The sequence below is a fragment of the Sceloporus occidentalis genome, unplaced genomic scaffold (genome assembly GCF_023333645.1).
Source record: "Sceloporus occidentalis isolate IW3139 unplaced genomic scaffold, rSceOcc1.0.p SCAF_31, whole genome shotgun sequence".
Classification (NCBI taxonomy): Eukaryota; Metazoa; Chordata; class Lepidosauria; order Squamata; family Phrynosomatidae; genus Sceloporus; species Sceloporus occidentalis.
The window spans coordinates 57,448-68,537 of record NW_028317011.1 but is presented as its reverse complement, the minus strand read 5'-3'; the positions used below and the strand labels follow the sequence as shown (position 1 = coordinate 68,537).

Sequence of the window (11,090 nt, the reverse complement as noted above, 5' to 3'; positions counted from 1 at the left end):
AAACAAGAGGAATTCAAAAGGTCATGAGAGTTCAGATCCAAACCGGTTAGTCACTCTTTGTTGGTGCATAGACAACAAACATTTTCAAAGGCTTCTGATTTTATCAACAAACTTCATTTAAACACTAAGAAATTAAAATACATATTTAAAAAAAAAAAAAATATGGCCCATTGTATACACAATTCTCTGCCAGTGAGTTCACCACTGCTGGTTTTGCCCCAGAGATCTTGATTATTGGTTTGATGATTTTTCCTTCTCAAACTCTAATGCTATCTTGAGAGCAGTACTATTGAGTCCAGTAGCCTGCATGTTGGCTATTATAGTTACCACAACCCCTTTTGGTGGAACTACCATGTTAGTGTTTGAAGGACTGTGATCCTCTACTGCAGGAAGGATAAGTAAGACACTGCTGGCCCCCACGGCTCCTCCTGTGTGGGACACATAATGCCTTTGGTGCCTACAGTGACCAAAATCCATTTTCTTCTCCACTGTCCCCCAGCCCATGGCATATTTGCCATCTCTGTCCCAGGACATTTTGGTATTGGGCACTTGTGTCCACATCATAGACACAGTGTCGGGCTTGAGGTATCCAGGCAGGATCCGGTCAGCTGCCTTAGCTTGATAACTGTACAAGAGAACATTTCCGAAGGTCAGGAGGTCATTAACTGTGGAGAGGAACCCACCGCCGGCCCATTTGCACGAATTGTCCACATAGGGTGTATTTACAAGACGCTTCTTCTCGTTGAAGTTATAAAACCTATGGCACAAAACAAGAAATATATAAACATTTAATTGGTACTATCATTGAATCATTTTTTTTTATTAACTGGACTGTTAAATGAGGGGTTTGAGAAGGTGACAAGCCATAAAGGATGTATGTGTTTAAGAGGTGCGTGAAACCAGAAAACTGTATCTTATGAGTGTGTTTCCCTCTGTATATAGGAATGATTCAGCAAAACCATCCATTTAGACAATGATTCATTTGTGGCACTGCATGCACCTGCACGTGGAGTCTAGACCAAGGATCTCAACCTTAGCAGGGGTGAGCTCCAATTGATCCAATAATTTCCAGTACATGAAATGATGTCTATTTGTAGTTACCGGAATTATGTTTTCCCAATCACTTTTTGCCGGTACACTACAGAAACACCCGAGGCTGCCAGCAGGGGGCAATATGCACAAAAAAACCTGCAATGTTTGCTAGATGTCTATGAAATAAGAAAATTATGGTAACTATTGCAGTCTTACACCACAATACAACAGGGCGTAAGAAAATTCCTATGCATTCAGAGTAATTATGGTTTGCAGGAAAAAATATCAGGAAAGATTAAGGGGGTCTCAATATGTATAGCTTAAAGGAAAGGAGAGAGAGAGCAGATATGATAGAAACATTTAAAAACTTAAATGGATTTAACAAAGTACAGAAAAGGAAGCTATTTTCAAAGGAGGAAGCAAGAGGTCATATACATATATATATATATATATATATATATATATATATATATATATATTATACACACACACATTACTATTTAAAAGTTTGGGGTCATTTAGCTGTTTTCATTTAAAACAAGGAAATGTGTAGCTTTACACCTATGAAGATAATCAATTACAAATCTGCCATTTCCAGTTACAATAGTCATTTACAAATATATGTCTGCAGTGTATTTCTGAACCATTCGATGCTATTTTAATGGACACATTTTGCCTATATATAACTTTGAATGCATGGAATTTTCATGATAATGCTATATGGAGACAGGTGATAGTATCAATTTCAACATTACATGGAATGGATGACATGAAGCTCTTTCTAAAAATGGGACGCATCTGATGTTAGAGGAGGATTTCACAAACATAAAATATATAGATATGAAGGTTGAAAAGAATTACAATATTCAAGATTATAGAGTTAACTAAGACTAGCCCTCAATTCGACAACGCATAAGGGTCTCAGCCTGATGATAGGGTTTGTTTATGAGCGGGTCATGCCGGGACACATACTTATTGTGCATAGTCAGTATGAAATTCAGAACTGTGGCTTGCTTTTTGTGGTTTCCTGACCCCTTGTCCATACATTCCTTAATGCTGAAAACGTCCACATGTGTTTTTCAGAGCCCCGAGGTATGGATTGATTCCCCATGGCTGGATCTCAATTTGTGTGAAGAAAGATTCGGTGGTACCAGGTGTGTTGTGCATGAACACCATCTGAAGATGAAGCTGATATGAAATTCCTTTGAATGTTCTGTACTCTGACTGCACATTCCAAGCCGCCCCCTTAATTGCTACCGTCAGCCCTTTAATACTTTAACTACAATCTTAGCAAGAAGTGCATCACAAATGAATGTTTTTTTTTTTATTAATATAGGCAGCCCAGAGTCATCTGAACTTCAGTTCCTGGCATAAACAGGAGTAATAAATGCCTGCAAACTACTTGTAGATTTAACCCCCTCAAACAATCTTCATTTATGCCCTAAAGTGCAAAAGAAACCATGTTTGTTTAAAACACAATTTCCATTTTTTGTTGTTAGAATGTATCTAGGAAAAACGTCTTCCACAGGTTTGGCACTACTCCTGAGAGAGGAAAAACATTTTGTTCATATTAGGCAGTATACCCCAGGTATAGTAACACACATACATATAATATATATATATATATATATATATGTTTTGTATGTTTTAAAGGGTCAAAATGCCCCTTACATACTTTAACTTATTTTTTTATTTTTCTAAATTATATTATTTTTATTTTATTGCGAGCGCAGCAAATGTATTTTTATTATATATTTCTAGGGAGAATATTAAAAACATATAATCTGCCAGCAGCTAAGAACTATTTGTCCCATCTATTGGTAGTGTACCCATTTTTTCCTGTTGTCGCTGACAGAACAGACTATATTTTGCCTTGAGATTTTTACCACTAAACTGCAGCTGCCCCACATTTGCCACCATTACAATTTCGCAACCTTACAATTTTCACCACTCCTTCCTCCTATATTCATTCATCTTCCTCATTCTGCTTATAGTTCCTAAATACTACATTCTTCACTTTCAATATATGCGCAACATTCTATATGGAAGGCATACATTTTACTTTTTTTTTTCTTGTTCTTCATTTTTTCACATTTATTACTTTTATTTACTTTTTATTACTATTTTTTAAATATTTTTAAGGTATATGATAGGATGGCTGTTTAGGGGCTGAATGTGTGGTTACACACATACAATGAGAACTGAAAACAAATTCTAATAAACTATATTTGCTCAAAATTCCACTCAGAGACCAAACAGCTGCTAATATTTGACAAATGCCATTTGCCGCAGATTAACTCCTTTAATGCCGGAAGACACCAAAGCAGAAATCTGATTAACTGTCTGGCAGTTGTTTCCTTGGCTACTTCTTGCATGTCTGGTCCCTAAATGTCGGCTTACTCTCATCTGGTTGAAATGACAGTAGCAGCTTGGAATTAAACGTCATTATGTTATGAGATTGACGAATGAACAATTAATTTCCAGGAATGTTTTTATGATAATATGTGTAAGGGCTGTTCTTATCGTGATTTCTCACCCTTCCCAACAACAGCTGAGTCTACAAACTGCAAAGAAACGTATGCTATTGCCAAAAAGGTATGACCTGACTTCATGGACGTATTGTAACCTACTTCAGAGGGCAAAGTGGCATATCAGGAGGGCAGAGTGGCATATCTATAGGTAAAGTGCATAATTAATTAAGGGGAGACCTTAAAATGGCTATTGGTTTTCAAAATTTCTTTTTGTATATAACATATGCTGACTAACTGCATAATAGATACCAAAAATGTTAAAATACATGTATTCCTCTTCATTAAATAAAATACTGCTTTACTATTCCACTAATGTGTATTTTTTCTTAAAAAATAAAATGTTCTTTAAAACAGCACCAAACTATAAGGGTGCGGCCTATAATCGGGCCAATACTGTAAAAAGATATATAGACATATGAAGGGTGAGTTTATAAGCCATCACCGTAAGAACCCACTGGTTTCCTTTGTCCATATCAGTTGTGTAAAGACCACCAAAAGCATTGTCTGGACAGATGTTAATTGGTAAGAAAACACATTTAGTTCAATTGCAATCAGCACCTTGCTCTGTTGTATATGATGGGCTCGTGTTCCTCAGGCAAAGTATTTTTCATTCCTAGGTCCTTGAACATCTGCAGCATAAAATCCAGAAACTTCTGCCCCGAGGCTCGCTCCACAACGGCACTCAGCAAGGTCCAGGCATGAGTGGAGTAAAGGAAATGGGTTCCTGAACAGTAAAGGAACAAAAACAGTCTTTAGTACCCACTTCTCCCCATTAAACCATTCCAAATACCATCCCTCTCCATCTCTCTGCCATCACAGCTATCCCAGTACCTCTACACTAACCTTTATATGTGAAACCTGCCTGTGTTTGCTCTGCTACTTCTGTCCCCCACATATTCCTCCCTATTCCTATCACTCGCAACCACCAAACTTAACCAACATGGTCAACCTAACAAATTTTATTCCTATCATCTCCAACCATAAACTCCCTCCAGTCCTTAAGTGTTCCCTAACAAAGGCTCTCCTCCTCACTTATCACCTCTTTCTTTTCCCGTCTACAAGATTTTACTCGGGCTGCCCCATATCTCTGGAATCTGCTCCCAAGGAACCTTCAGCATTCACCCTCCCTCCCAACAGTCAACAAAAATCCCAAAACCCACTTCTTCAGAGAAGCTGCACCATCTTAGCTGCTAGAACTTCCTTGTCATTGAGAAGACCACCTCACTACCTCTCACCCTTTCTCTGTGCCTTATGTTTGTCACCCCATTCCCTCAAGATTGTAAGCTTGCGAGCAGGGCCCTCTCCACCAAATGTATCGTTTTGTCTTAGTCTGTCAATTCTCGTCTTGTCATACCCCTTGAACTTATGTATTGTATTAAGCGCTGCGTAAATTGTTGGCGCTATATAAATAAAAGATAATAATAATAATAATGGAGAATGGAAGGGACTTTATGCAGAGGTGGATGACGGTGGCGATCTCAAGGAGAGCATCATATGAAGATTAGAGGACAAAAAGAAGGCAATGTGTGTTTATAATGTAGCACGCACTTATCGCTACAAACTGAAATGATTTGATCATCATGTAATGAGTTAAAAATACCACAAAATGACATGAATATGATGATTAAAAGAGAGGAAACAATGGACTTATGTTTCAATGGAATAATAATTATTACAGTCAGTTGTCAAGATATACTTTTTAATCTTGGAAATTTCACCCTACCTGGTTTAAAAGCCAATGGGTCATTTTTAAACAGCTCCAGAGCATCTATTACACTGTCAAACTTCTCTTTGATATAAAACTCCTCTGGTTCGAGCCCCTGGCTTTTCCGATTTGCTGCCACACTTAGTTCTTTGGTGTCATTCTTGCCGTCTGTTCCCAGGACTGGCTTCTCTGTGGTAGCCCCTGAAGGTGGTCCGGATCTCCCAGGCTGTGCCTTCTCTAACTCCTTTCTGATTTTCTGTACGTCTTTTTCATAATGCCTGATTCCACTCAAATGCGACACTAATAACCTGGTTGTTATTACCACCTGAACAGATAATTCATTACAAAAACAATATCTCAGAAAATAAAAGCATGCGTATCATAAACAAGATATTTTACTCATTTACGCATATATTTCCAAACATAGTTTTGCAATATTATGTTATATAATGAAAATGACCATGAAGTGTCAAGGATTTAGGCAATAACAATGACTTCCCAAATAATGTATTTTAAACAAGATTATGACATATATATAAATATATATCCAATCCACACCTTTTCTCCTTCAAACTCCTTTTCTGGGAACTCTGGCACATACTTCTGCACCGGAGCATCGAGATCCAGCCGGCCTTCCTCCCAGAGCTTGGCGATAGCAGCCATGGTGAAGGATTTGCTGATACTGGCCACGCGCATGACAGTCTCCGCTGTACACTGCACTCTGTTCTCCACATCTGCAAACCCAAGCCCTGTAGGAGATGGTTGAGGATGGTAGGTATTATTATAACGTGAAATAAGTATCATTCCTAAAAAGCCCAAGGGGCGTATCTAGTACATGGTTCCGAGAATCCAATTGATGAATGAGTCTCACCAGCCTTAGTATAAATTATTAAACAACAGGTTACTTTTGCCGTTTTATTTAGGTTGGCTTTTTAATGTATAATTATTTAATTTATTAAAATATTATTTTATTCTGCATACGTTTCATATATTTAAATGCATTTTTGCACACTACAGAACTAACAACCATCCGAGAAAAAAATCTTCCTATAGTGACAATCGAAAAGAAGAGAATGGTATCAGATAGGAATGGAAGGCAGGACTGGATAAAATTAGTTAGAAATTTTAGGCTTCTAGAAGCCAATTGTGTCCTTGTAGGTGCCAGGAAGGCATATATTCATACACAATATAAAATAGGCGCCGACGTGAGCTCTGCCCTGTATACTGCAGATCCCGGTTTAAGATCAGCTATAGATTATGAAAAACAATTTCATTTTAAATTCTCATTACATGAAATCAGGGCTATTGCTAGTTGTATCCTTCTAAGGAAAAATATCAAACATCATCAGCTGGTCATAGTCTGATAAAGTGCTGTTTTGTTTTTTAAAAATTAAAGTAGAATGATATCAAAAGCAAGGCTGCAAAGATTGTGCAACATAATACTGGCTGCCATTCTAGTATATCACGTAGTCATCAAATATACATTAGGCTGTCCCATAGCAGACTGGTAGTAGATCTTATGTTATATTATGGGACAGTAACAATATACAGAATATTCAATAACTAAAATAATAAGACTGTACTAGTGAATTATTTTGGTTCTGATTACTTTGGGAGCGATTTAAATGCACACACTTATTTAGCCATTCACCCACTCATTTTTGTATCTTGATCCTCTTATGGAAGTGTGAGCGACACACACAGAAAACCAGCGGGCCACGTGAGTGGGCTACAATTATAACCCGAGTTTGATAGAGGCAGATTGGGGGAGACAGTCTAACTATATAACATATGCAGTAAAATGCACAGGAGTCTGTGGAAAGTGAATCATAAACCTCTTTTGACCTCTTGCAGTTGTTCTGCAAGTTTTTTGTATAGTGAATATTTCTCTCTACTGCAACATCAATAGTAGTTAGTCAGGATGGTTCACCTGCACACGTTGAATGCTGTATTGTGTAGGTCCTTCAGTCGGAGTCTGTTTTCACAACAGGATACCATAATGTGACTGTGTTTTGGGAACACACAAGGTGTTCTGAAATCATTATGTCCAACTTAAAGGAGAATGAAGATAATCTATGAAGGGCAGGCCATTTTCCATCTGAGACCTACTGAATTCCCTACCAGTACGTTTGCTGTCATTCTTCTATTCTTATGGGATAGCCACCTGGCACTTGGAGCATGCAATGCGAATAATTACACAAACCAAGCGACTTTGCTCAGGGTATATCTCAATCACTTTTCCAAATAATACTTTGGGGAATATATTTGAACCTGAGTCGGCTTCAGAACCAAGCATATGGGATGCCTCATAACTACACACGCATGAACAGTATTCAGCTGCTACTGGTCTTAAGGGCAAAATTGTGGAGGCATACTGGCCCGATCTACAAGTTGTTGTTAGTTGGAAACCTCACACCAAATTGAAAGGTGAATGGTGCTTTTTGGGTGCAATGTTGCATTGCATACACACCAAAGAAATGACTTACCTTCTGTCCAAACTGCTTGTCCATCAACGGAAACGCCAACCACAACTCCTGGAGTTCCCACCTCATCCTGCAAGATGAGAAAGGTCAATATCGTATTGATCATGCGTATAACCTTAACCCTTTCCTCTTCTAACACAACTGCTTATGTAGCCACCCCATGATAATTCCATTTTAATGGGAAATGTGACTGACGGGTCAAAAAGCCCAATGGAGTTTCCTTCAAATGAGCGCCGTTTTACTGAACATTGGCGTCGACGAAACAGCTGATATTTGAAAAGGTGGCGGATGATTACCAGCTGGTGACGCAGGCTCATGCTTGGAAGCAGAAACTATCTCAGACACTACTTTACTGAGAGGGTGGTAGATATGTGAAACCGCATCCCAGAAGAAATGGTACAGACTAATACACTGGGGTAATTTAAACAAACGTGGGACAGGCACTGATTAAGGTTTCACGTTAGGAAAAACAGCAGACCATATGGGCCGAAGGGCTCTTATCTGCCATCATATTTTCTGTTTCTATTCACGTTACAAAGAATTATTTATACTCACTTGTTGGGTATCAAGCATGGTGTAGATTATTATGGTTTGTAAAGGAATTAAATATCACTTTTATAACTTTAATAGGGGGTTAGATAGGATACACAGAATTAGACGATCCCAGCTTCCTGCAACTGAAAAAAGCAGATGTATTTCTGCATTCCACAAAGTGAAAACATGCTGCAAAGGTTAATGTCACGGAAAAGGAAATATTCTTTCTTCTAATGTAATTAAGCATTAAAAAAACTGTTTTTAGTTCATTTTGTGCCAATAAACTTTATCTGCAGAACTCAAGGCTGCCATTGATTGGCAGTCATGTGATGTTTCGGATGACTTTCCCTTCTCAGATACAACACTGAGGAATGCCTTCCTCAATAGACTTTACTTGGTTAACGCTTTCCTCAATTGGTTCATTGGTTCTCCAGCAGGGTAATTAAGACTGAGCCATTCTATTGTTTACCACAGGCAGCGAGATAAAGAGTCTTGGTGTTTGTCAAGTAGGTTGGACTAACATAACAAAGCTAGACCCACACGCATGATGGCTGTAATAAAGTTTCCCTTTACAGTAGAGATGCCGTGCATAGATACAGATGACAGGATGGGTTTCAGACAATGTATGACTTTTGCAATGTACACGATGTATCTAGAAATGTGTAGCTAACACGTTAACCGTATAAGACTAGTGCTGTGTGCAGTTTAATGTGTTGTTTTATGCGGTACTATTACAGAGAATAACATTCCAGTTATACCTTTTAGAACCAAAAGGTTACCACAGATTGTATAAATTTTTTTAACGAAGAGGTTCCCATGTTACATCTGTCACTGTTTATAGCTTACTGCCATTGATTATATCTATCTATACATATGAAGGCCTGAGATACACTTCTGCCCCCGCACCTGCCTGGGGATTCCAGGTGAAGTTATCCGCTCACTATGTCTATATTGTTAAATGACCCCAGGGGTGGCTTCGGTTGGGGGCATGTCAGCTTCATAGGCATGCAATGCGAGCTAGACATAATTGGCTACGGACTCACTTTGGTGCATATTCACAACGCTGGTTTTAGGTAGTTTTATCCAATGTTCCCGAGAAGTGGGAACACTGGACAAGACTGTCACTCCAATCCCGGGACATCTGGGAACTATACGCAGTCTCGCTAATAAAGGTTCGATATGTAGGCAATCCAGTGAACGTTACGCATAAACGGGATGGCAGTTTCACGTTTCAGCTCCTTGACTTTGTTATCCATTATTTAACCCCAATGAGCTTCTGCAGCAGGAAGAGCTTAGCTGGCCCTATATAAATGTATAGTTAAATACGTGAAGTTTCTTCCCTGTCTCCTTACAGTGGAATTATGCATTATACAGGGCCAGCTTAGCCACTCATTCTTGTGTTGGCCCTTCATAAAGAATAGCGAAGCTTCTGCGTTTAGGGCCGCCAGAATACGGACGCTGTATGGATCATATGGACTATTCACCTCCAATTGCTGGTTTTGGAAACAAAAACATAAAACACTACTTAGCTTAGTAGATCAAACCCATTTATTGATTCCATTTTCTGATTAACAGGTACACACCAATCCTGCGACACGGCAGGTAAAATGCACCTAAGGGGTAACATTTTAAGGGATTTGGGGGACATATGAAAGTATGTTATTTTCAAAACAGGGCCTGTGCATGAAGGGCCCTGTAAATAATAATATTAATAATAATGTGCAGGCCCCGTGCAGCTTCACGAATTCAACTTCCTCGTATCCATCCAACAACCTATCGGCTATTTTCCGAGGCTATAAAGCGTATATTCTCGCACTTCAATCACCTTCGTTCGCCTCAGCAATTCACGGCTCCGTTCGATGGCAGTGCTGTAGGCCCCGCGGCCTTTCCTTTTCCTCTCTTCGTCTCTGTGATTTTCTGCGACCCCAGCAGCTGCTACTACCAGGCCCAAGCCGAGGACGGCCCTCGGAAGGCCTCGGCCCGACTTGAACAGGAGAGACAGCATACCTACGGGAATCAAATAAAATGCGGCGGCGACACTGGCACTGGTATCTCACAAGCCGCTAGTGAGCTTTCATAACCAGCAACCCCTCTAAAACAAAGTGAAATTGGGACGAGCCTAACGCACACTCTACATTGCGATACTACAGGCGGCAGTCCAAAGGGAGCCGTGTCCTCCGCGGCGATGAGGAAGAAACCAAAGTCAAACCCCGGGGGTGTCCCGATTCACTGTTTGTTTCTCTCTTAATGAGCTTAATATTCTTACTTCCTGCTACATGACACTGATTGGTATCACCGCAGTCACACCGCTACAAAAAGTGCTTGACAACACCTCTAATGATAAAAGTAGAGGTTTCAGGTTCAAATGTGTGTACATTATTTATTATTATTTATTATTATTAATTAAGCACGCACACAAAAAAATCTAAATGCTTTTGTAGTATAACTAAAGCTAATACGGGTTTCAAAATGTTATATATTCTATAATTAGAAATATTGAAAATGATAGTGTGTATATGTATGTGTGTGTGTGTATATATATATATATATATATGTGTATGTGTATGTATATATATACACACACACATATATCTATACACACATATATATATATACATACATACATAACAGTATCTCACAAAAGTGAGTTTACCTCTCACTTTTGTGTCAATATTTTATTATATCTTTTCATGTGACAAAACTGAAGAAATGTCACTCTGCTACACTGTAAAGTAGTGAGTGTACAGCCTGTATAACAGTGTAAATTTGCTGTCCCCTCAAAATAACTCAGCACACAGCCATTAA

General features: G+C 38.9%; 1 protein-coding gene across 1 annotated transcript; it reads right to left on the bottom strand.

Moving 5' to 3' along the window:
- Positions 1-231: 231 nt before the first annotated feature.
- LOC149298640 (serine beta-lactamase-like protein LACTB, mitochondrial) lies at positions 232-10,290 on the bottom strand. The gene is made up of 6 exons (XM_089487237.1): positions 10,111-10,290; positions 7,755-7,821; positions 5,827-6,017; positions 5,287-5,593; positions 4,122-4,287; positions 232-757 (listed from the first exon to the last, which is right to left on the bottom strand). The coding sequence occupies exons 1-6, from the start codon at positions 10,288-10,290 to the stop codon at positions 232-234; spliced, it is 1,437 nt and encodes a 478-aa protein (XP_089343363.1).
- Positions 10,291-11,090: the final 800 nt, after the last annotated feature.

Coding starts and splice junctions, on each gene's coding strand:
- LOC149298640 (XM_089487237.1), bottom strand. CDS start 10,290: ATGCTGTCTCTCCTGTTCAAGTCGGGCCGAGGCCTTCCGAGGGCCGTC. Junction 7,822..10,110: donor AATTGCTGAGGCGAACGAAG/GTGATTGAAGTG, acceptor CTCATCTTGCAG/GATGAGGTGGGAACTCCAGG. Junction 6,018..7,754: donor ACAAGCAGTTTGGACAGAAG/GTAAGTCATTTC, acceptor CATCTCCTACAG/GGCTTGGGTTTGCAGATGTG.